The following is a 27648-nucleotide window of genomic DNA, read 5'->3' as shown; positions in this document are numbered from 1 at the left end:
AGGGCTAGAGTCATACCCAACTGGGCTACATAATCTGAGAGCTCCTCCATATGTCTTTTCATGTAGTCTAGGGAGGTACATCTCAGGTCATTCACACCCACATGTACAATGACAGAGTCATATTTGTACCTGTTGTTGAGGGACCTGAGTGTTTGTGTTATGTGGCAGATCCTGGCACCTGACAGGCAGCTGACTGTTACTTTCTCCTTATTCAAACTAGTGAGTGGGAAGTCAATGTGCCTCACTATCGGGTCACCTATGACTAGTGTGTTGGGCATGGTGTTTTGCCTTAGGGGTTTTGGTTGAGTGGCACACTGTTTAAGAGAGTTATGTGTCTTGTGATTAGTGTTGTGGTGGTCGAGTGCGTTTCTGCCTTGGAGGTCTCTGCTGCTTGGGTAGATTTGTATTGAGAGCCTTCATGATGGTGGGTGTGTGGTTTGTGTTTTTATGTGAAGGCAGTGCTGGTGTGTGTTCTGGAGGGCTATGTGTTCCACGTGGTGTGGTGCAAGAGTTGACCTTCTCCTCTTGACCAGCTATTCCAGTCTTGGCTGTAGCGTGCATGGCTTCCAATCGGGATATGCAAGTGTATTTCTCGCAAGTCTGAGTGTTGGGAGGTAAGAAGAGAGGGCTGTCGGTGTACATGAGGCAGTTGTTACATTGCCTCAGGAAGCCCAAGTTCACCAGGTTAATTGGAGAAAGCACAGGGAACTGTCCTTTAGACATGCATGGAGGGGTGGGCATTAATAAGTACTGGAGCTATCTCCTTGTAGAATGTTTAGTGCTGGTAGCACTTTTGTGTGCTACAATAATTGCTACAAGAAGTCTGGTAAAGTGCTAGACTAATACGTTAGTAAAAGTGCAGGACAGGAGAGAAAGTACAATTGTGTACACTTAACATAAATGTAGATGTTTGAGTGTATTCACTGTTGCAGTCATCACACTTGAGTTATCTGCCTGCAGGTACCCCTCAGTCAGCCCGAATACCAGAGACTTCGTATTTCTCCGTCGGTTGCTGTTGCTCCAAGTCTGACGTCAGATCATCAGGGGTATAAAAACAGGCAACTGACGCCATTACATCAGTTTTTCTTGCCCCAAATGTCAGGAGCCCCCCATTAAGAAGCTAAGCTATGGTGGAAAAATCTCAACCAGTAAAAAGTAAATACCAATACCAATGTCCTTGCAAGGGGTGAGTAGTATACACATAGAGGAGAGAGACAGAGAGAGTGAGAAGGGGGCTGCAGAGAGGGAAACCTCTATATTTATGGTAAGTGTACACTACTGTACTATGTTCTTCGTGTTTCACTGTTGCAGTCATCACACTTGGGTTAATTCCCAAAGCTGTAGAAAGGGTGGAGGCAGTCAATAAGTGTTTGGGCTGGCTAGTATGCCCTGCAGGACTGCAGCTGCAAAACCCGCCCTGGATTTGGAAAATATAGGCAGGTGGTAATGCTTGGTGAATGTATGTGTACAGACCTGCAGGTAGCAGCCTCCAGAATGTCCCTGGTAGGGACTCCCCTGAGGAATGCTGTAGAGGTAGAAGTTGCCCTAGTGGAATGTGTTCTGACCTCCTGAGGGGTTGGTTTCCCATGGTGTTTGTAGAAGAAATTGATACAGTTTGCTGTCTATATGGAAATTGTCTGTTTTGAAATGGCCTTGCCTTCTGCCCCTGGTGCGAAACTGAGTAGTAACTGGTCAGATTTCCTGATGGGCTTAGTCCTATCCAGGTAGAATCTGAGCTGTCTGTGCACGTCCAAGGAGTGCAGGTTCCTTTCCCCTTTATTTTGAGGATGAGGGAAGAAGGCTGGCAAATGGATAGATTGGTTGAGAGCCACACTGGACACCACTTTGGGCAAAAAGGAAGGATTAGTCCTGAGGGAGACCCTGTCAGCATTCAAAATAATGAAGGGTTCCACAGCCATAAGTTTTAGCTGTTTTAGCTGCTGATTTGGCATAGTCGTATGTTGATCTGCCTGTAGTGCATAGGGTCCTGGGTTCAAAACTTGCCAGTGAAAAGCATGGTGGTAACACAACATTTGAACATAATCACCTACTCAGAGGCGATCTCTGCCTAACATACAAAGCTATATCAAACCCAGAGCTGTTGGACATGCTCCACTTAAAGAAATCCCAATCCCTCCAAGCTACACGCTGTAGGGACCTAAACCTTGTCACCACAATAAACAGAACATGCTGGAGGGATAGATTCATGTCCCAGAGACTTCCCATACTCTGGAACAGTCTACCTATCTACGTCAAACAGAGCTCATCATTAGCACTCACGAAAAATCTTGATGATTGGATGGGAAATAGGAAATGCACCCCGGGGATCACTTATGTGGCTCTGCTCGCCAGGGGCACATGAAAATAATTTTCTTGGGTGGCAAGAGCCAGGGTACCTTTTTGGCTAGGCTTATATAGGCCCTAGGGCCAATAGCCTAGTACTTACCTATGAACCTAAGTGCTTGTAGCTCAGACACTCTTCTCGCTGAAGTGATGGCCAGGAGCAATGCTGTTTTCCAAGAGAGGAATTTTAAGTCTGCTGACACTGCAGGCTCAAAGGGGGGCAGTGTGAGCTTTTCCAGTACAAAGTTAAGGTCCCAAGCAGGAGTGAGAGAATAGAGACGGCTCATTGTTGTAATAAGCCGAGATGGCAGAGGCATGGATCTTAATGGAGGAAATGGATAGGCCTCTGTGGAGTAGATCTGCTAAGTAATCCAGGATTAGAGGTAGGGAGGGCAGAGTTGAGTCCTCTCCTTTAGATTGAATCCAGGGGCAATACTTTTTCCACTTATCAGCATAAGATTCCCTTGTACTGGGTCTTCTGGCTTCAAGAATGACATCCAGTACCTGCTTACTTAGGCTGGTCACTGGGGGAGAATTCAAGGAATAAGCTAGGCTGCAAGATTTAGGGTTTGCAGTTGCGGATGCAAAATCTGTTCCCCCTGCTGAGTGAGCATGGTAGGGCTCTGGGGTAGGTGCCAGGGTGGCACCGGTGACAGGCTGTGCGGGAGTTGTTACCAGTGCTAGGGTGGCCTGTCCGGGGCAATCAGAATTGCCCTTGGTCTATCCTGTCTTATCTTTAGCAATATTCTTGAGAAAAGGGGCAGAGGGGGAACTGCATAGATTGAGAGATTTACGCACTGGAAGGATAAGGCATCCACTGTCCAGGCCCTACTGTGAGGTGTCCTGGTGTAGAATTTGCTGAGTTAGTAATTGTAGGGGGAGGCAAGGAGATCCACCTCTGGGGTCCCTCATTTCTGAATCAGAAGGCTGAAGGTGCTGGGTTCTAATTGCCACTTGTGTGGTTCTAGGAGATTTCATCTGCCAGTGTGTTTTGTTTGCCTGGCAGGAATTGAGCTTGCAGATGGACCTGCATGTCCAAGGCTGTGTTCCACAGCGCCATGACTAGCCTGCAGAGTGGGTAAGAGTGGATTCCCCCCTGCTTGTTGATGTACCACATAACTGTGGTGTTGTCTGTTTTTATTAGCAGGGGTCCAGGTGACAGTAGGGATCTGAAAGCTGTTGGAGCATGCTGCACAGCTAGCATCTCTTTTTGGTTTATGTGCAGATGAATTTGACTTGGGCTCCAGTGGCCCTGAATGCACTTGTCATCCAGGTATGCGACCCTCAGTGGCCCTGAATGCACTTGTCGTCCAGGTATGCCCCCCAGGCATAATCTGATGCATCTTTGGTTAGGGTCTGGGCAGTGTGAGGTTGAGTAAAGGGTAATCCCTTGTTGTGGTTGCATACTGCTGCCCACCAAAGAAACTCTGTCCTTAGACAAGGTATGATAGGAATGACGGTTTCCAGTTCCTGAGAATGTTGGCATCAAAGACTTTTTAAGTACCATTGAAGTTTCCTCATATGCAGTCTGGCATATGGAATTAGTAGAATGCATGAGACCATGAACCCTAGGGCTGCAGGATTTTCCTTGCAGATAGCTGGGTTCTGTTGGCTATTTGACTGAAGTAGTCTGTCAGATAGGCTTGTTCTTCTGGTGTACAGAATGTCATCTGGCATGCTGTATCCAAGCTTGCTCCCAGGAATACAATCTTTTGACTGGGGACTAGTTTTGATTTCTTTTCATTGATGGTGTACCCCAGGGAGGACAGAAGGTTTTCTACAAATGTCAGGTGCTGCAACAGCATTTCCTAATTGTCTGCCTGAATCAGGCAATCGTCCAAGTACGGGTAAATTTAAATTTTCTCTGTCTGCAGTAGGCCATTGCTGGAGCCAGGCATTTTGTGAATACTCTGGGAGCAGTGGATAAGCGAAATTGATCCTTTAGATCCTGCCCTGAAGTGAAGATATTTCTTGCATGAGTCCCTTATAAGGATGTGCAGATAGGCTTCTTTTAAGTCTAGGGTAGCTAACCAGGCATCTTTGGCCAGCATAGGAAGAAGCTGCTGCAAGGTGAGCATTCTGAATTTTGGTACCACCAGGAAGATGTTTAGAACGAAAAGATCTAGGACTGGGTGCCAAGTGCCCTCTTTGGGTACCAGGAAAAGTCTGGAATAGAACCCTTGACCTATCTGTTCTGCAGGAACAGGCTGAATTGCCCTTATATAGAGCAGGGATTGAACTTTGTTTTGTGCCTCTGCCCACTGGTTTGGAGGAAGGTCTGTGAACCTCTTTGGGGTTGGCAGTGAGTGGAAGTAAAATTTGTACCCCTGGGATACAATGTTGAAGACCCATCAGTCTTTGGTGATGGAAGTCCAGTTTTTTGATGATAGGCAAGTTTTCCTCCTGGGCGCCAGCGGTGGTGCAGCGGTTAGCATTGTCGCCTCACAGCAAGAGGTTCTCCAGTTCGATCCTCAGCTGGGGTGCCTTCTGTGCGCAGTCTGCATGTCCTCCCTGTGGCTGTGTGGGTTTCCTCATGGTGCTCCGGTTTCCTCCCACATCCCAAAGACATGCTGTAGGTGGATTGGACACTCTAAATTGACCCTAGGTGTGAGTGCGTGCATGTGTGTGCCTTCTGTGGAAGGCTGGGAGCCAGGCTGACAAGTCGACACCATAACAACTCTACTGCCAATCATGAGCGGACAGGTAATCCACTGTGGTGACCCCTAACCAGGAAAAGCAGAAAGAAGGAGGCAAGTTTTCCTCCTAGGGGAACAAGCAGTTGGACAGAGGTTGGGAGTGGAGTTGAGAAGTCATTGGGAATTCTTCCCATAAGGGGGAGGCTTAGCACTCCCTGTTTTTGAAGTGGAGGCACTCCATTGCTTAGATCTCTGCATACCCTAAGAATGTAGTCTGAGGGGTCTTTTTCCCCTGGGCGTAGTTTGAGATGGCCTTGAGGGGGCTGGAAAGGACCAATGTTTCACGGGGCAATGCCTACTGAATCTAGTAGGCTATACTTGTAAGAAATCTTTGACTGTCTGCATAGATTTAGCTTTTTCTTCCATCTTTTTAAGAATCTCTTCTGCTTTGGTGCCAAACAGATTGTTCTTATTCAAAGGATCATCTAGTAATTTTGATTTGACATGGTCTGGCAAGGTCTGCTCCATAAGCCAAGCATGCCTTCTCAGTACTGAACCAGTGACTGCTGCCCTGAAAGATGCTTCTAGGGCATCAAAGCCACACTGCAATGTATGCTTGCTGACTTGGTTTGCAGAATGCATAAGCTCTTGTAATTCTTTATTTTCTGCACAGTCCGTAAAGGTAGCTATTTTTGCTTAATAAGTTCCATAATATGTTGTTGGTACTTCAGCATGTGATACTGGCAATTAAAAGCCCTAATGGCAAATGTTGCAGAGGTGTATACTTTCTTACCCCATTTGTCTAAATCTCTGGAATCCCTGTCCGAAGGAGTGGGATTCTTAGCTGTAGTTGCGTTGATACCTTTAGGCCCCTGGGACATGACCTCAGGGTCAGCAGTAGGATTTCTGAAAAGGAATTTGTGAGAGTCAGGAACTCTGTAGTACATGTATGGTTTCCTAGGAGTAGGGGTGAAGTATCAGGAGTTAAACTGGATTCCATAAAGATATCATCCAGGAATGGGGGTATTGCTACAGGCCTATGTTGTGGCAAGTCTAGAAATTCTCTGAGTCTCCTTTTGGACTGAGGATAGTCTTGGCATTCCCAGTGGAAATGCTCTCTTAAAGTATGTAAAGTTTCACCAAAGGAAGAATCATCTGGAGGAGAAGCAGAGGGAATAGATTCCTCTGCATCTGAATCCTCATAAGCAGATAAAGGCATGCCTTCATAATCAGATACCTCAGAGTCGTCAAACTCTTGGTCTGTTAAAACTGCTGGGGACAGGTCTCTTTTTCTTTTAGCAGGGGAAGGCTGACTTACCCTAATCAACATAATAAGGTCTTCTGCCATTTTAAACATTTGATGTTTGAAGCAGGTGCATGAGTTTGGGTCGTCAGTTTTTTTAGATGTAGCACTTACTCTTGGCCTTAGAAACTTGGTAGTTTTAGACAGAACTGAAGATGCAAAAGAAGTCGGTTTATGTTGAATATCGGTAGTGCAAAGAACTTCCTCAGAAGCCAGTGTCTGCTCAGCGGCTCCGGAACCCATCCAAGGTAGAGACATCCGCAGGTTCCGTCAAAGAAGAGTCTCGCGGCATACCAGACTCCGAACAGGTCTTGGTAGAGGCCTGCGAATCCATTGAAGTGGTCAACAGGGGCTGCGAAAGCACCTCACTGAGTACCACCGAACTGGTGACTACCTTAACGGAAGCGTCATCTGCAGTTTTGAATCTGTGCGGTCTATCTCTGTCTTTATCCTTACGTTTTTTCAGTAGATTGGTAGTCTGATGGCTTACAGAAGCCATTTCAGAACATGGAGATAAAGAACGAAAGTATTTAGCGACAATAAGGGCCCGACGATAAATAGTTTAGGTGTTGAACAAGGCACAAAACCGACAGTGAAGGATGTCGTGATCTGGGCCTAAACAGTTGACGCTGTAAGAATGAAAATCTCAGTGTAGTATTTGCTTTCGACAGGCAAGACAATTGTTAACTTTTTCTGACATCAGTTAGAGCAAGAAAAAAGGATCCCCAACAGGGTACTTAGCTTTAGAAGACGTTCGGGTAATTCAATTCGATAATGAAAACTCAGGTAGTGGCCGACCGGCACTCGTGTGAACTGCTTCTGCTTCGGGCTCCTCGGCAAAAAAGACTGATGTAATGATGCTGGCTACCTGTTTTTATACCCTTGTTTTGGTTAAGCAAGCATTATAACACGAAATATTAATGTTAACCTTTCTGAAAAAAAAGGGAAAAAATGCATTTCTGCCACCTTGAGAAGGTAAAAATAAGTTGCTATAGGCATATTTACACTAGATTTACATAGCAAACATGTAAAAAAAAAAAAAAAAAGTATCCATCTATGGCCAACCTCTCCACAGCTAGACTGGAGTTGAGTCATTAAAAAGAGGCTGAAGATTCCTGCTTCATGTTTGTAAACAGATAATTCCTCCTACCATAAGAAGAAAGAAAAACACCACAAACATAGAACATATTCCAAGTATAAGGATAGCTATCACAGTGGCAAATCATGGTGTGGAAAATCCACAGGCACAGATTAGTCTTCCAAGTATGACAAGAATGAGTCTGAACATTCACTGTTAAGACCAGCGGTACTCCATGTGTTTTTCATAGACACTGTCAGTATGGACAATGCTTTCTTGATGCCTTTATTCAAAGCTGACAGCAGTCGCTAAACCTTATGAGATCCTGTGACAGGGGGGACGAGGAGAACTTCTTTCCCTTTGGTAAACACTGATACTATTTCCAGACATATCACTAGTATATTTGATGGAGCCGATTACAGAGGAGTTTTCTCCAGTACATGGCAGACTCCTGTAGAGACTGACAAAGAGCTTACATTTGATGTCAGTGAGGATTCAAGGTATCATCACCTACATTCAAGAAGGTCTGTGTGTCATCATCATGAGGGGGAAATGCAATTTCTTCTCGGCTGCCTTTTTACAGAAGCCATACATCTACGGCGCAAGACAACCTTTAATATTTTTATAAGTAAAGTTTCAGATGCTCTTATGTCCTACTCCACACTTTGTATCTATTCAAATTCATGGGTAAAATATGGGACACAGTTCTCTTTACCTCTACCAGACTGGCAAAGTGTCATGATAGGCAGCTGGGTATCAGAACAGTTGAAGGACATGCATTCCATTGAGATGGGAGGAAAAAGTAGTGTTGTTCTCATCAACGGCATTCCCTGCCAAGTTATGGAGCTCAGGTAGGCCAGACATTGCAGATGTCCTTAAAAAGTAACTACTACAGCACTCTCTAAAGAATGTTGAGGCAAGTGATGTTACTTCCTTTTCTTCCTAGTTTACAAAACGAACATGGGGCATGACAGCAGTTCTGGAACTCATGAGCTTGATGCTTACAATGCAGTTTGTGATCCCCTTACTCATTAAGATACACTGAATGTGGCCCTGGAAAACATAGAATACCTATCTACATATTAAGATCAGAAAATCTCCAAAAATTCCTATTGTTTAACATAGTTAATAATCATTTCTAAGTTTGAGTCTTCCTAATCATTTTTTCTTCAGCTTTATGAGTCTTTACAAAGTATCTTGCACTGGTGGTAGTTTCTCTGCTCAGGCGGGGCATATAGGCTTTCCTGTTACTGGCTCATTGGTTTCTGTTATCCTGTTCTTCAAATGCAGTTCAAAATTTCGAGATCTAATTTTAAATCGTCTTAGCCCTTTGCATTTAAAGAACCTTGGTAGCATGCTACACTGCAAAATCTTCTACTCTGTCTCATGTTTTACAAGTTACTCAGCCAACCCTTGTAGCCATACTTTCTTGCCTGGAAATTATGTTTACGTCATTAATTCAGTCATTTCAAATCTCTTATCTCTTCCCATGGGTGTCACAAAAGCAAGATTTTAAAGTTCTAGGTTTCAAGCAAAATTTGCTGCAAGAGGAAATGCCTAAAGCAGCACCACAGGTTCCAGTTTTAAAGCTGTTCCAGGACAATTCAGTAAGAACTTGTCTTAAAGAGGCCTACAAAAAGCTGCTGGAGTGGTACGTATTATTCTATCATTTGCATTCAGGCCTCTCATTTCAAACTCTGGACTCATCCCAGAAATTCAAGATTGAAACCCCTTGAAAGGGGCGGGAACCCATTTTCTTGAGCACAGCACTCAAAAGTCTTTGTTCTCAGTTAATAAGAATTAATACATTTACATGCATGAGCTGACATGGTCAAGACTGACAGGTTTAAACAGCTGGTGTTCAAACTCCATTTTAAACCAGGTCAGTTAAATACACTGGAAACAACCCTGTGGTACATAAACAAACCAGAAAGAAACAGATCCTGTTCCCTGTCTCAAGAGGCTATGCAGTTTTAGAGATAATAAAAACAAATGTGAGTTAACTTTGTACATATATATCTCAGCAAAATCTACTCTTAATGGAAAAGGAGGGCAAGATCCAACCTACAAATAAATTAATATATTTTTTTTGTCTCTTATGTGTCACATTCAGTGACCAACAATTATAATGTGTTACATGTATAATTAAACATTTTCTAATGCATTATTAGCATAACTGTTACTGTTGTTTGTTTTTCACCTCAACTCAGTTGTATCACTATTTACTATGTAACTGTTATATATTTTTTTTCAAATACTATGAAAACACTGTTTATGATGCAACGTGGAGCTTTTCTGCCCAGGCCTCCACTGAAAACGGGTCTTTTTGGCTCAGTCGAACACTCCTGGTAAATAAATGTAAAATAAAAAAATAAACTTGGTATCCATTTTAATCCCGCAACTTCATAATGACATTTTTGTGATTTTAGAAGCATGTCTGCTGATGACTGCATCTCTCACTTATTTAAAAATTTCAAAAGTAGACAAGAAAAGATCTGCATACCACATCCGAAGTATTTATCTTTTTAGACAGCATGCAACGTTTGATTTTTTTCCTACTCTGAATGCACTAGTCAATGGAGAAAGGGAAATGGAAATACTTGTTAAAAAAAATTATATATATCTATCTATATATATATTATTTTTTATATACATATATACATATATATATATATATATATATATATACATATACATGTATATGTGTTTGCATATATATATATATATATATATATATATATATATATATATATATATATATATATTATACCTTTGTTGACCGGGCTAGTCTATCTGGATATAGGTCCATTTTCAGTAGAGGCCCAGGGAAATAAGCTCCAACTTAGAATGATTACTATATTAAATGTTAAAACATGACATGTTGAGTACATGTACAGCAGTTGTTTTACAGATAATTACATAACATTTCAACAGCTGAATACACTACATTATTACAGAACATTAGATAAGTTTGTTAGAAACTCTATTCCCAAGGAAATATAATTTTTTTTATGCTCATTTAGGATAGAATAGGAACTGATATATAGTTACATGATTAAATAACAGTCCCTTTTGTCTCAACAATGGCAACTTTAGAGCTGATTATAATATTTACGGGTGGTGGGGGTTTAGTTACCCTGCCTTTCGATAGTTTGATCAAAGCTTTGTCCTAGACTGACTTCAGAGCGATGTTGACTAACATACATTTAACTCGGATTTTGCAACCTTCTGTAATTAAGTCATTAATTAAATGCTATACAATAAAGCAAATTAAGTTTAGGCAGTTAAAAACATACTGTAAAATATAGACATAGTCTTTGCGATTTTCCTAAAATACTTACGAAGATTTTCCACTTCCTGTTGGTCCAAGAATAGCATTCAGACCTGGCCTCATAATGCCACTAGAAGCAAAAAGACAGAGTGGATATATCAGTACATTAGCAGTTCTTTTACTACATTTGAAAATGTCATGAAATTAGCAAGTTTTACTTTTCCATGGGTGTGTGTGACACTACACCGAAAAAGAAAATAAAAAAAATTCTAAATACTTTAACTATTTTAGAAAATGCTTGCTATGGACTAGATTAATAATTTAAGGGGTGATATACATTCTACTGAGCCAGAAATACAGAGGTTTAAAGAAGCTCAGCCATTGTAACTTGTAATATAGATTCAAGCCATTTTAACTCATTACAGCCTAGTGACGCTTACAGGTGTTTCTGCAGTTACATTCTACTAATGCCTCTAGTTGTCTAATATAGCCTGTTCCTATTTACTTTAATAATTTTAAAACCATGCTACATACAACATAGTGAAAAGGGGCCATCTTAAAGCTTACATGATGGCTAACACAACTGCACTGGTGTTTAACCTCCAACTAATGCTACTTAAGATATATTCGTTGTCCATAAATTATTTATATTGTCAGAATTTTCATATTTTCTACATTTCTTAAAAACCAAGTAACACAGACATAGCTGCTTAATCTCATAATAAATCTCACAGATGGACAGAATATTGCTGACAGCAAGTCTTTAGCTTGAATAGTTACCAAGATACTGAAAGTTGGTTACAAAATATTACACATTTGATATTTACTGTGTTTATTATGTCTTACAAAATTCAGTTTAAGACCCTGAGTCAAATGAATGGCAGCACTGTAAACAGGGCGAATCGCTGGGTCATGTAAAGTATAATGACCCTATAATAGCCTGGTGCTGGGCCCCCTGAGGGAGCAGGATACTATTAGGTCAAATTGGTCCAATTGTCCAACTGACCTAAAAGCCAGCCCTGACTGTAAAGACTTGTTTGTGCTGAATGATTTGCAATTTACACTTATGGCTGCAGAGATATCAACCTTTGTTAGAAATGTAAGGCCATACCTTGATTTTGATGAAAAGGTCAGGATGCAATTCATAGGGAGTTAAGAGTACTAACTTGTAGATCTCCAATGGAGTGAATTAGTTCATTAACACTAACCAGCACAAATCTGTAAGGTTTCCTGATTCAAGCACCAATGCACGTTGGCTTCAAGAGAGATTTACCTTCTCAGGACAAAACCATTGTAATGGCTCTGCAATGCTGTTTCTCTTTATAGAGAATCTACATATATTCTTTAATAGCATTTAGAGAACAGGTGAGCTGTAGATTGTCCCCAATTGGAGAAAGAACGTTCTACAGCAGGGTGTTAATCTACAGGTAATGCCTGCTGAAAAATGAGTCCCCTGCTTCACAGCAGCATATCAAGCTGCCATGGAGCTCAGACAGAAAAAAAATGGACACCGTTATTTTATGCTTGCTAAGTAGAGCTTTTGCAGTTTAGGGAGTGTAAAATAAAAAACAGGAAAATAAAGTGTGTGTGTGTGTGTGTGTGTGTGTGTGTGTGTGTGTGTGTGTGTGTGTGTGTGTGTGTGTGTGTGTGTATGTTTATGTCTGCAGATGAGAGCATGTGTGTATATGAAAGTTAGAGTAAAACAGATGACCAAAAATAAATGAAACAGAAAAAGTGTGTGTGTGTGTGTGTGTGTGTGTGTGTGTGTGTGTGTGTGTGTGTGTGTGTGTGTGTGCGCATGTGTGTGTGTGTACATGCATGCGTGTGTGTGTGCGTGCGTGTTTAAGTTGTTATCTGCCTGTATGAGTGAAAGCAGCAGAGGGTGTGTGTGTGTGCGTGCACAAAGCACAGAAAGAGAGAGAAAGTGAAGGGTGAGAGTGATTGAGCGATCCCTGGGAGCAGTAGCATCACATAAGTGGTTTGTGTACCTCTCAACCTCTCAGCACAAATCTGTACAGAGCCATAAATAATGAGGAAATTATGGACAGATTTTAAATACTGCTTTTATAAACTTAGAAAGTTGTTAGAATAACAGTGTTGCCATTAAGATATATTTTCCTGAAGGATATGAAGTCAAACTCAAATGTCTGTCATTAGGTAATAAATTCCATCTCCAGTGATTTCACAGACCACTACGAATTTTATGAGGAGTAGAACAACCATATGAGCCAATAATCTGGATATTCTGGAAAAATCTGGACAGTTGAGAGGTATGCTCTCAACTCTTAGCTCAAAATAACTGGCTAAGCCTAAAATAAAGGTCATCAAAGGCTCAAAATAGGAACTTATTTTACTTGAATATTGAGATTTGTGTTAGCATGCATTTGTGAGAGAGAGAGAGAGAGAGAGAGAAAGTGACTGAGATGGACTACTGACAGCAGCAACAGTAAAGAAGGTTGCATACCTCTGGACCTTGCAGCTGAAGAAATCTGGATAAAGCCTAAAATAAAGGGCGAACAAAGGCTCAAAAATAGAAAGGGATTTTAATTATTGCTCTTATAAAATTACAAACTTACTTAAATAAAGGATTTCTGTTATCTTGTTAGAAAATAAAAGACAAACTCAAATGTATGGTTATATTTTGGATTTAAAATGCTTCCTCCAACTCCATTAAGACATACTACAGCAAGTTTGAAACATTAGTCGGAGGAAGTATTTTACATCAAAAATATATAAAAAATATATAGTAATACAAAAAATAAGTAAAACACAATTTTACAGACAGCCCATTCTCTAAGCATAACAATGCCCTCCAGGATGTGTGTTACTGTGGAAATAACGCCCTTCTAGGGGTGCAGAGGCCCTTTGCCTACGGAGTCCAGCCTCAGAACACCCCTGGGCGAGTGTCATTTCCACAATAACACATACCCTGTCCGGCATTATTGCTTGTGTAAAACACATTTGTTTCATTATACAGAAAGTGCAACACAGTGCCAATGTTAGCTTCTCATTCTCCGCCTGCCTTTAGATATGGATGGGGTTTTATTAAGAATTCAATACATGCAACCAGGCTTATGTTTGCATGATCCTGCTGCAGATTTTGTAAATGTTATGGTACTACTGTCAGCTTCCATGTTTACAAAATGAAGCTGCATGTACAAATTATGACACTGTTAAACAGCAAACCTTAGTTACTGTAATCTCTGTGTTTTCATAGAAATGGCTTAAAATGTCAAGTCCCCCAGGACACAACTGCCAAGCTCAGCTCTATGATTGAGCTCCTTATTTAATAACAATGTAATTGTAGTACTTATAATAAATAAAATAAATACAACATTAAAATTTCTACAATTCATTCAACTGGATAATCCCAGAGAACATCACTGTAATACTACAAAAAATGCAACTGGCCCCCATACAGACGGCAGCCTTACTACTGATTTCTATGACATTCAAACTACTCAGTGAGTGCTACTCTCTAGCCTTAAAAATTATTTTCCAAAGGCGCCATGCCTGCACCTTTAGAAATTCTGATTAATTCCATCTTGTTAGGCCACCCTTTAAAACGCAGAGTACCAAGAGGCTTTGCAAAATGGTTTCTGTCTACTGGAATGACATACCAGAAGAAACAAGGTCAGGCACACTTCAAAAATTCAAATTTATTCTAAAGTCTCACCTTGTCATTACGTCAACATGTTAATGCTTTAGGGACATTGGGTAGAATTCATAAATAATAGCTAGTTAACTCACTAGTCCTCCAGGTTCATTGCTTATTGTTTTTCTTTCTCGGGGGGTATTAGTGTTACATAATAAATACACCTTCCAGTTTCTGAAAGTTCTTTTTTTACAGATAATTTGTCTTATTTAGTCATGGTTGTTCATTCAGACCTTGTTGTGGTTTTTGTATTTAATATTTTTTTTTTCTAAAAGTAGACACAATTATGATCTCACATTATATTGAGTTACACATACACTTATCAATATTACTCTTGTCTTTATATCACAATTTCACATGAAGTAACTTCAACATTTGGACAGCAGAGATACCTTAGATTTGAAAATTGAAATAAACAAGCTGGACAAACAAATTAACCATAGTGTGAGACAAGATCCAGGTAACCTCAGATATTGGAATCAAATAAATATGGGGAGATTCCTCAAGATTGGAGATGTGCTTATTAAGAAAACAAAGAGACCAGCACCCGGAAGGCAAGAGCAAGAAAATTTTAATGAAAACCAGACCAGTTTCAGCAAAGTGCTTTCATCAGTGGTTAAACAGTAATAGCATTGCAGATGCTGTAATTTATAGTGAATCCAACAGAGCAGTCTTGGCATCACTTCCTGTAGAAAATATATTAAATAAAAAGATAATAATAATAAGAGCTGCTTGAAAATCAACTACTCAAATAATGAAAAGCAAACATACATAAAATATACATCATTATTGTAAAAATGTATTATCCATTAATCAGAAAAGAAATGCTATAATTTATCATTTAGACCCGGTGGAAAAAGTCCACCTAATTTCACAATTCATCTCTTTTCTTTGTTATTTAGTAAATTATGCCATCCAGTTTTGAAAGATCTGTTTCCTGAGATTTTATCAATAACAGTGAAGGAAAATTTGGCCATTTTATGGCTCAAACAATGCCGATATAAGGCGTTAGTGGGTCTGGCATTCCTGATGTCCCCTAAATGTTCGGACATGCAAATTCTAAATTGTCTGGAGGTTTGTCCTATATAAAAAGCTTGACATGAACATGTGGCCAGATATATAACCCAATCTGTACCACAATTGGCAAAACAATTGATATTATACAGTTGTCCCGTATTTTTACTAGTGAAGTTTTTGGTCTTAAAAATATACTGACAAAAAGAACAGTGACCACAGAGGTAACATCCAACCAGTTTCTCCCCTGATAATGTAGTTTGTTGTAATGAGGTGTCATGATGTGTGATTTTTTTGTAGTGAGAGAAGTGAGACCCAAGAGTTTTTCCTTTACGGTAGGAAAAAAGATCTATCCCCTAACCAGTCATCCAACCGTGTGTTGGTTTTAAGTATATTCCAGTGCTTATCAATAACATCCATGAGTTGACCAGTATTTCTGCCAAAGGTGGTAACCAACCTGAGCTTATCCTGGTTAAAACTACTGACTTTGGATTTGTATGTCAAAAGGTTATCCCTAGATATATTTTTGGTCCATTGTAAGGCTGAGTTGACATTGTGTTTGTCGTAACCCCTCTGCAAAAATCTATTGGAGAGGTCATTCTGGCAATGAGCAAGATCCTGCTGTGATGAGCATATTCTTTTAATTCTCATGAACTGTGATTTGGGAATATTTTTGATAATATGCTTGGGGTGAAGACTGGAAGCATGTAATAAACTATTATATTGGGGATATTTCCTGTAAACCGTAGTACGCAAAGTATTGTCCGGTTCCCTTTGTAGATGGATATCCAAAAAGTCAATCTCTTGCAGGCTGTGGTTTACAGTGAACTCAACCCCCCCATTTGTTGCCATTGAGGTATTCAATAAATTCCATGAGATACTCACTACCACCTCTCCATACAAGCCAACAATCATCTAGGTAGCATCTCCATATATCCACCTCAGGCAAATACAGATTGTGTAGTTCATTATAAATAATATGTTCTTCAACATACCCCATGAATAGATCCGCATATATTGGTGCAAATGATGCTCCCATGGCAGTGCCTTGAATCTGCCAATAACATTGATTTTGAAAATAAAAAACGTTCTTGGTAAGAACATGTTCTGCCATGCATATAAGTAAGGTGTTGAAGCCTGGATCATGGATGTTAGTTCTGTTAAATCAATATTCCAATGCTGTCAAACCTGCCCAATGTGGGTTGCATGTGTATAATGATTTAACATCTAAAGTACACATCAACCAGTGGGATTCTAATTGGCATTCCAAAACAATCTGTAAAAACTCAGTGGTGTCTTGCAATCTGACCCTGACATAAGGTAATAATAGTTTCAAATATTGCATCAAAAAGACAGACAAGGGTTCAGTAAGTGACCCCATACCTGAAACTATTGGTCTTCCTGGAGGTGTATTGTAAGACTTGTGGATCTTGGGCAATAAATATAGGTATTATTTGACAGGATCATTGACTGTCAACTGAAGTCTAGTTTTGTCACTGATAATACATTCTTCTACTGCTAATTGTAAAAAAGCATAAGTTTCCTTTTTGAAATTAGGAGTGGGGTCAGTAGGCATGTTTAAATAATGCTGAGTGTTAGAAACCTGTCTAATTCCCTCTGCCCAGTAATAACTGGAATCCATGACTACTATTGCCCCCCCCCCCTTTGTCTGCCGGAAGAATGGTAATATCAGTATTGCCCCTAAGATTCATCAGTGCCTGTTGCTCAATTCTGTTCAGATTGTGTCTAAGGGTATGCCAAGATCCTAGTCAGTAATGCAAATCCTTAATGACAGCATGTTGGAAAATAGCAACATGTTTGTCCATAGGTGGACTAAAGTTAGATTTCAAGAATCTGTATTCAGCAGATCTTTGAGTCTGTTCCTGTTGGTCAAAAAAAAGTTTAAGATTAATTTTTCTACAAAAGGCCAATATATCTGAAACAAAAATACTCTCATCTACAAAGAAACCCGGTATGAAACCCAGACCTTTATTTAACAAAGTTTCCTCAGTGGATGTTAAAACATAGCTAGATATATTATACACATTAGAACAATCAGTATACTTGCTAGCCTGGACTCTCTGAATGTGCTTATTAAACCTGTCTTTAAGGGAAAGAGGAGTAGGACAAACCCAGAATCATACAGATCCTTAAGTCTACTTTCATGTTGTGGAAAAATAATGGAGAAGGTAATATTGGCATGTTTCCAATCTTGAGGAATCTCCCCATATTTATATGACCTAGTAAACAATAGACTCAATGGCACTGTAAGTTCCTGCTGAAGTGTTCTCAGGTCATTATTGCTAATTCTGTCTCCTCCCTGTGCATTGTTTGGATCCAGGTTGCACGGTTCTTTTTTAATATAATATAATTTAATTCCAGTATCTAAGGTTACCTGGATGTCACTAGGATGACGTATCACCCCCTTTGTAGAGCCAAACTGTTCTGCATAAGATTTTGTAAATATGTCTATAATCTGATGAGTCTAAGAATACATTTTAGAATCTACACACAGTTTATCAATTTGTGTGTCTTTACTCCTTCTGCATCTTATGTATCTTTAAAAAGGCTTCCTATTATGCTCAATATCTTTATATAAATTTTCTTCAATTTTTTCTTGATCGTGTCACTTAATTTGTTTGTCCAGCTTGTTTGTTTCAGTTTTCAAAGTCATAGTTCGAACTCTGTTCCATTTCTTATATTTCTTGCCTCTCACCTTAAGCAGGTATCTTATTCTTATGGAAATATATCCCTCCAATGTTGTATGCTGATGATTTTTTATTTTTATTTTTTGCAGTCAAACAATTTCTCTTTCAAAACTTTTCACATTCCATCTGCAGTTTTTCCACTTAAACCATCACTCCAGTTAGCTTTACACAGTAAATATATGACTGAGATCTGTAAAAAGCCCACATTTTTATGTTGCTTTAACACAGCATATTGAACTTGAATATGAAAGTACAACAGGCTATCCATAAACGGATCAAGAGCCTTTGCTAAGAAAATCACAGCTTTACCCTCCCCCACCCAAATAAAGGCCAGAATTGAGCAGCCATGTATTCAGGGAGCTAAAGCGATTTTGTAGCACTACAGGTATGCAAGGACAAGGAACACATATTGGTGGATCATCTGCATACTGTACCTTCCTTTCATAACCACAGTGTTCTAATAACTTGGAAACAGACTTTGAGAAGCAGGGGACGAGCATATAGCCCGGTGGAGCACCTAGAAATATAGCCACAGGTACTGAGCAGATCCACTGAACTGAATGCATCCTCCCTTTTAGATAAGTTGAAAGCCAAATTATTGTTGATGTTGCTGCTTTGTGCTCTCTAGAATCTGTAAAAGGAGGTGATGTTGGTATCGGGTCTTTGATGAATCAATGAAATCTGATCTGACAGCATTGCTTTGAATGAAACCAGAACACCAACATTATGCCACACCAAGTAAAGTAGTTTCTGTCGCAAAGTACATAGGGAAACCATGCTGGGGTCAGACAGTTTGTTATTGTAAGTTAAATACAGTAGGAGCTGTACAAGTATGCATTTCTTCATAACTTCTGACTGTAATTTATTACGATGTATGGGGGGGTATGCAGTGGTAGAGTAGACAAGCTTTAAGCATTACAGGGACAACAGCACCAGTAATCCCAGGTTTACATTTGTTGAGAAGTTTCCTTACAGAAGATGAGCCATATCTGAGAAACAGGGAGGTACTGGATTTGCTGTTTGTGGAACAATGTTCAGGGGTGTACATAGACACAGTGACCTTTGAAATAATATTCTTAAACTAGTTGCTACAATTAAACTGCATTCTTTGTGTGTATGATTAACTCATTATTATGTATCTGAAACCATAAAAGTCCAGCCTAATGGCTTGGGACCCCACAACCTAAAAATCGTGAGTAACTATAATATGCATCTTAATCTTGGAGATTCTTTACCTGACCACTAAAACAAATCACTCAATAAAGAAATTAACATCCCATAAAATTCATATTACCATTTGCTCATGATTCATATTACCATTTGGTCAATCACATTTACCTTGGTGTAGTAGATATGAATTAGAAAGTAATGTACTTCAGACCTAGATATCATGTGGACATCTGCAGTCCTTCATGACTCAAATTGATTGATTTGACATATTCCATAAATTCACTCAGCTAGAGTTTTACACAAGAGTTCTATCCACAGTTTCCAGTGGAGTGTAGTTAGACATTTGTAGAAGTACTCTGGATTACATTTCTCTGCATAATGGAAAATAAAACAGCCACATTGGTTCTTGCCAAGATTGTTAAGTAGCAGTACTTCTGATTTTTCCCATACTGGCCTACAAACTACAAAAAAGATCAAGAATTCCTACAAAACCCAGCTGACCTTGTTACTGACAGTGAATGTTTAAACTAACAGTACATTCAGCTATACAGAAATTGAGTACATATCCTATCCCCCTTATGATCACTGCACTTTGAGTAAAGATTCAAAGTTTTGGTCTGCTGAAATTTCAGTCCTCAGAATTATCGTGGGCACCCTTATCTAGACCCTTCAAAGTCTTGAGTTTTTCAACTTTCAGTCAAGTGAACTCTCGTTAACAGAATACATATATTTATTTGTTTGTGCCTGACCACCAGCAATTTCTGACTAGGCATAACCCGCTGTCAGCACATGACCTGGAAGAAAAGCTCAAAGTAAACCAGATATAAACACGAAAAGGAAATAAATGTGCATGCAAAACAAAATGAAAAACTTTCATATTGAGAGTGCAAGTAAATTAAGAGGAATGACAACCTACAAAGGTATCCCTATAGAACATGTAATAAATTTACTTTAATTTGCTAAGCAAATAAAAACACTACTGAAAAAATGTGCGACCTGATGAATTTGTTCAACACTGCCATGTTATACAAGTGGGATAATTACCATAAACAGTTGGTGCCTGTGTGAATCAAAGGCAGTAGAACATTCTGAACAAAACAAGCCTATGAGAAAAGAGCTAATGATACAATTTTCTGTTCAAATATTGGATTTTAATGTAGCAAGTATATGAGGTAGACATAATGCATCACAGTGTGCAGTTGTGGGGCTGAAAGAGTAGTTTTCCAACACAAAATTGAGATCCCAAGCAGGAGTAGGAGCTCTCTCGGGGGGTTCTATATATCACCCTCTAACAATGGTGGGTCTAATCATAGTGATGTGAAAAATGGTGGGCATGAATCTTAATGGTGAGAAAGGCTGCACCATTGTCCAATAACTCAGTAGAGAATTGACCTTGTCCAATAACTCAGTAAGATATTGAAGAGCCAAGACCCACTTCCAGTAGCTCTCTCAATAAAAATCTCTTCCATTTGTTTAAAATACAAAAAATTTGTCTTTTTTCTAGCGTCCATAACTCTTTTTACTAGTTGTCTAGGCTTCATGAAGGACCTTTAAAGTTTGTGAGGAGAATATGCCAGGCTGTTTGAATATGAAGAAATTGAAGCTTGACTTTGAGCAGATGACTTAGATCCTTCTTGACCAACAGATGAGGAATCAGAGATGCAAAGGCCAGGGAGGCCTTTTACAGGCCAGACCTCCGTAGTAGTGGGTACCAGTGTTGTGGGTACCAAGTGCCAGCTATCAAAAATCTGCTTCACTCTTCATCAAATTTTGTCTTGTCCTGTCTAAGAGGCAGAGTCTTCCTTTGGAAAAGAAGGTTTTTCCAACTGAAGGCAGGATGAAAGTTTCCAAGCTGTGAAAGACAGAGCATCCACTCAATACTTGTGCAGCTGGTGGTTTGTGCAATACTTTGGCAGCTGGTGGTTTAGTGGAGAAGCCATGAGTTCCATCAATTTCTGAAATCTGACAGACATGTTTCCACTCGTGGGGATCCATGATTTGTCCATAACACATCTGGATCCATGATTTGTCTGCTTAACACATCTGCTAAGGAGAAGGGACTGGTTGCAGAAACCTGCAGTCTTAGTTAATATCATCATTGGCATGAGGGATAGAAATAATTATCCTTGCTTGCATATGTAGAGGATAAGAATGTGGTTGTCTTGTTGTTTGTACACCTGCACAGAGTTGTGGTCTGTTTGAAAACCATTACACCAAACTGGAAATAACATCTCCTTCATGTTGATATGTGTATGCTGTACTGCTAACCCAGGCCACTTTGTCTTATCCACTTTCCATTTAGATGAGCTCTGACAATGTCCGAGGCATCATAGATTTAAAATCTGACCTTCGCCTCTGGCGAGGTCACAGGAATCGACCAATCTGACTTCCTGAGCCCAGGGTCCCATTCTTTTTGAAGGCAAGGTATTATTTGAATGAGCCCACCAAATCCACACTTTTAGTGCTGTGTCCATACATTTTGAGATACCATTGCTTAGCTTCCTCATTCCTGCCATACATTTTGAGGGCTTCCAGAATCTAAGATGTAGTCCCTAGTAGCGAAGGCTGCTTGAAGCACAAGATGCCATGAACCCTAATGCTTGAAGGACTGTCTGTGATAGTAACTGGACTGATGAGATAGTTGATGGAAGTAAAGTGAGCAACTGTTTTCAGTCTCACAGAAAGCAAATGTCTTGAGAGATTAGTGTGGACTCTATTTAGGATTCACAGAATACCCTAAGAGGGGTACTAGACTGACTCCTAGCATTCAGAGCACTGCCTCAGTCTTCCTTTTCTGCTGCCAGAATCAGGCCAGATGCTGTAGAAGGTCTTCCTTTTATTCCTTGCAGCCTGAGTATAGCCCAAGTAAGGATAGATTTGAATTCTATGCAGCCTGAAGTAATGATACCTTGGAGGGCAAACCACAGAGAACTGATAATGCAGATTTCCAGCTCGAAACGCAGCAAGATAGAGCAACTTAGCCTTTTCAAACACATGAATACTTCTTCATACTTAGCCTTATTTGCAATAGTGGCTGCAAGCTAAGGAGGATCCTTGAGTTGTAAGCGTACCATATCTTGAACTTAGGAAGAAGAGATAAGTGTTGTAACATCTTGAACTTGAGGAACTTGGGAATGTCCCTTCTTTGGTACTAGGGCAGAAATTGCAGAATAAAATCCTAGGCCCCTTTCGATACAGGGAAGAATTTGAACTTATAAAAATCCCTGGCCTAACTGAAATTTGTAAACTATGAATTTCTTTGTGGAGGAGAATCTGATTCTGTTGTGAAGGAGCTGTATTTCTTTAAAACCTGTAAGGAGGGTGAATTGAAAGGAACACCCATCTGTCTTGAATATTATGTAACACCGTCTTTGAAAGAGACAGTCCCAATCCCAAGGAGCTACCAAACGAGGAGTCTACTGGCAAAAGAAGGGCTTCCACTTGGGTACTGCTGCGAAGGACTGACCCCCTGCCAGGTCCAGAGTCTGGTCAGGTGAACTCCTGTTCTAGGCCTAAGTCTGTTTAGAGGCTCTGATGACCACGTCTAGACCTAGACCTAGACTGGGAATCATACTCCCTGTTCCACCCCTAAGCGAACCTTTCGCTCAAACTTGATTGGCTGCACCTGCAAAAATCTTTAACAGAAAACATAGACTTAGCTTTGTCCTCCTTTTTCAAAAAAACTGCTCCTTACCGGTGATTAGGATGGACCTTAGTATAAATCCATACATGAGGCAGAGGTTAGCAAGTCTGACAAGGAAAGTAACAATTTCAACATAGGAGTACAGCTAATTTGTTCTGCTTTAGGAAAGATCACTGCTCCAGCTGCAACACTAGGGGTGCTGTAGGCTGGCTTTCTAAAGGGGGGCTTTACTGCTTTGTTGATATGAAGAAGGCTGTTCCACTGCTCTAATGTTATATTTGAAAAAAGCAATTTCTTTAGCAATTTCATGAGCATACAATCTGGGTGAGGACTGAGCACATAGAGTAGAATTATCAGCAAGTTATAACATTCAGTGATTTAACAGCTATTTGGATAACATAAGACCGAATACGCAGTTCTTACGCATGCTGCGATTATGTTTTAAATAAGTCTGATCCACTTCAAGGCTGTGATTGAGACACAGTGTGAGCTAATTGGATAGCATATGACTATAGCTTTGATTGTGCTATACAGCTGTGATGAGTGCAGTTTTGTAAGGATGCTGGAAGCATAAAGCAGTGATGTTATCTGTTTAAAGAGCCAAAAAGAATATGTGTGATCAATCTACATATATGACTTTACAAAAGGCAGATATATTGTTTACAAATACAGTAAATAGAAAAAAGCTAATAACATATGGCTGTTACATTAGGTCAAAACACAGCCTGAAACATTGTTTTGATATAACTTATAATCCTGTATTTAGCCTGCACAGACAACCTAGAGTTTTCTGTTCATGTCTTGGCAAGGCAACATTGAAACATATGTGACTTGCAGAAGCAAAGGCATTAAAGCTTCACGAATTACAGCGTTAGTAAATTCACTTTGATTAAGTACAAAAAAGCAAGCACTGCATTTCCTCAGGACTGACCAGCGGTGCAGAACGTGGACATATATGCATTTTCCAGGATTTTCACAGAGAAAACATTATTTTCATTAGATAAAAATTACTGAAGATATATAGAGACAAGAAATTGGTGTCTCCAGGCGTGTGTCTTTAATGAGCCCAGAGTGTCCCCATACAGTAAAATTAATCCAAACTCCTGCATATGGACCTTTTCAAGCATTTATATCATGCTTAATAATTAGTTTGATGACATACTTTGATAATGCTCTTCATAAATATTCAAAATGCCAAAATAAAAAAGCAAAAAGTCAAATCTAACAATACAGAACCAAAGGCCAATTCCAATCATGCAACAACTAAAACAAACACAAACATCCAATTAAACAATGTGCATACAGATGGATAGGTAAGCCCACCTGCACCTCCAAGTGTGGGTAGCACCCCTAACACCCCCACTACTTTAACATTCCAAACTTAAAATCCAGTATAAACAAAATATGTTTCTTTTCTTGAAGGTAGTGTGAAATCAGACAGGAAATATTAAAGTATTGAAAATGTGCTGGGTGCAACAGTCTCAAATGAGTGATGCAGGCTCTGCCCCTCACACATCACTTCTCTCATGTGCTAACTCTAACAGTAACCCTAACCCAGCACATTACTTTACTAAAAATCCTTTCCCTAACAGTACTACTACATACAATAAAAGGACACAGAACACACACAACACAAAACATGCACAACACGGAAGCTGTCCCATTACCTAACCCACGAACACTTGCACATGCACACCTGCTGCTATAACACAGTTTACATCTTTACAACCACCATGTTTTCATTCAAACATTAATTTTCCTGCACACTCCTACTTACCAACACTATATAAAACTAAACTCAACCATATGTGGTTTACACAAATAGCATCATTTGTGCATTCTCTGTATTCTTTGTTTTTTTACTCCCACAAAAAACTTTTCAACCAAGTGAGTATTCGGCCTTTTGAGTTACAACCATGTATAAATATCTATATCTATGTAGATACACAGATATAGTTGGATATAAAATACAAAAATGTTTTAACATTGTATCATAACAGCCACTTTCAACATTCAAAACTTTTTTCTGAATCAAGGCTTTTAACTCTGACATCTGCAGATTTGGGTCGCACTGCTGGAGCTGATCAAATTAGGTAAGGAAACTCATCAGGATGTATCAGGGCTCAGTGAATTCAATTGACTGTACACCAATGTGGTCAAATATTTTTGCTCATTGAGGAAGATGGAGACGATTTATCAGCTGCAAAAAATCAGGAGAACAAAACTGTGAACTCAAGCATAAATCAAGTGATGTTAATTTAACTGGAAGATAAACTACAGTTACAGTCCATTAAGATATGCATCTGCTAAATTAGAAATACACATTTCACCTACTTAACACTCCTTTTCTGTTTATACAAAACAGTTTAAAAGAACTAAATTGCTGGGGACTTAAATAATGTGTCACTGACTTATTAAGTTGAGGAAAAGTTGCAAGGGCCGCAATCTAGTTTCACCCGAACATATAAACGCATTCTACTCACTTGACACCATGAAGTATTTTCTTCACCACCACTTTTCGCTTGCACAAAGGTCCGCTGACAATTTTTACAGAGTACTGAATATCGTGGAAGCTGACCACTGATCCCCGTGGGCACTTTAATGATGCTCTAGTTGGAATGGCACGCTGAAACTGTGGCTCATTCTCTGCGTCATCGATAGGAATAATGTTATTTGTAGCATGTTGTGGGTGGCTGTTTAAATGAGGCCTGAACTGCAGTGCTGGATCAGCAGATATTTCCTTCTTACTTGTTTTGCTTCCCATTTTGTGGCTGAAACAAATAACAGCATTGTCATTACAAATGTTAAACTTCTTCGAGTACAATAGTTCTTAAGACTGTCACAAAATAAGCAAGATGGCACAAACAGAAATGATGCTGCCATCAAAAGCTGACATATGAAAACATTATGTATTAAGTGGCTTCTATAGGTACATAGCTCAAGGGACCAAATGTGCTACAGTAAACAAATACAGTAACTTTGACAACAGTGGTCAAAGAAAATGATTTATGCATTCATTTATTTAGACTTGATAACAAGAAGCCCTTCTGTACACCAGCATGCCCCTACAGGGATGGCCTAAAACAAAATAAGCATGTGTAACCATGGGTAGTGCTAATGATAACATCCATGACTACAGCATGATTACATTAAACAGGTAGAGTCAACATATTATACATGGCAGTGTAAAGTAGTCCTTATTGAAGGAATCCCATAGTCCCTGCCAAAAAAAGGACTGGAGGTAGAGAAGCAATATAACTACTCCACAGAAAGCTAAATTATCAACTTATATTCATGATCATCTGACAATGTTGTCAATTCATTTCACTTTATAAGCTGATCTGACAGCTTGAAAGTACATCACAAAACAACTGGCTAGCATGCAAAAAAAGTGTCTGCAAGATTTTTAAACTTGTTATCCAGTACACTTTTCTCACCTTTGCACCTAAAACACTGCATCAGAATAGTGAGCAAACATTGCACACAACAGAGATTCATCACATCACATTCATTCACATTTACCAGTCTCACATCAAAGTGTCTGTCACTAGAAACAAGAACTCTTGAGCTATGTCTAGCACACAGTAAGTTTATTTTTAAAGGTAATCAGTTCTGGTTACTAGTAATATTTATTATTGTACAAGTATAGTTACTTCCAAACATAACAAAATGGACATGAAACTGCAACCAAAGAATGACTTTACTACTGAAAATCTCAGTTTATAAGGCAACATTTAGAAAACTGCTAATCTTGGCAAGCCTTTTATAGTCCTCCATTTAACAATTTTTGCGTAATACATATATGTATGTTAATTAAGGGTGCAGTAATTTCTGTTGAGTGTCTATGTCAAAGCTTGAATGCAAAATATTTTTGTTGATTCACATTTTTTTCAAATATAAAGTGTTACTGTTAGTGTGACATTATCAGACAGTAAGGATGAGTGTTTTCTCTTTTCCCTACTGTTGTATGATGTCAGAGTTGTGGGTATATAAATAGCAGGTGAATGAGGGGCACCCTACCCTCAACAAAGGTTGCAGGAGGGCTTACCAGCCTGTAAAAAAACACTGTTTTTTTGTTTTGTTTTACTGTTTTTGCAGTTGATTAAACAGTTCAACCTATTGTGCTTTAACAGGGAGTAAGGATATAGACAGATAGATATGCAATTGTGTGTGTGTGTGTGTGTGTGTGTGTGTGTGTGTGTGTGTGTGTATATATATATATATATATATATATATATATATATATATACACACACATACATAGGCTTTACATCATTTTGTCAATCGCACTTTGTGCGATTTACATTTGTGCGAAAGTGCAGTTTCACACAACGAAAAAACGAATGCCACAATGTCAAACCTTACAACAGCGAATGCAATTAAGCATTCGCTGTTGTAAGGTTTGACATTGTGATGCAGATCACACTACAGTGGGGATCGGGAAATGTACCCTTTCCCTCACTGCAGTGCGATCCCTGAGTTTGTATATTTAAGTAGCAGGGGGTGTGCAAGTCACAGTAATACTGTTACCGGATGTGTGGTGAATATTCGAATTATGTCAAATTTGGACATTCACCACTTCTGAGTACGTCTTTGTTTGTGTTCAACATTATAAATGTCACATTTTTGGATCGAATTAGTACAATTTGCCATTGTTTAATTCAGTGAAATAATAGTAAACCTATATATATATATATATATATATATATATATATGTATATTTATATATACATATATACACACACACACATACATATACATATATACAGATATACATACAGTGGATATAAAAAGTGTACTCACTCCTGTTAAAATGACAGTTTTTTT

At 39.3% G+C, this 27648-nt stretch overlaps 1 protein-coding gene across 1 annotated transcript in view; it reads right to left on the bottom strand.

Moving 5' to 3' along the window:
* The window catches only part of LOC122788681 (broad substrate specificity ATP-binding cassette transporter ABCG2-like), a 512925-nt gene that overhangs the window by 374823 nt on the left and 110454 nt on the right, over positions 1-27648 (bottom strand). Inside the window, exons 2-3 of the mRNA XM_044055576.1 lie at positions 25305-25592; positions 10702-10761 (exon numbers count right to left, since the gene is read on the bottom strand). Coding sequence (XP_043911511.1) covers positions 10702-10761; positions 25305-25592 — 348 coding nt within the window. The remainder of the gene's footprint in view (positions 1-10701; positions 10762-25304; positions 25593-27648) is intronic.

Source organism: Protopterus annectens, chromosome 14.part0 (genome assembly GCF_019279795.1).
Source record: "Protopterus annectens isolate FY-2018-M chromosome 14.part0, PAN1.0, whole genome shotgun sequence".
In the NCBI taxonomy this organism is placed as follows: Eukaryota; Metazoa; Chordata; order Ceratodontiformes; family Protopteridae; genus Protopterus; species Protopterus annectens.
The sequence above is the reverse complement of the archived record's forward strand: the minus strand, read 5'-3'. Positions and strand labels throughout refer to the sequence as shown.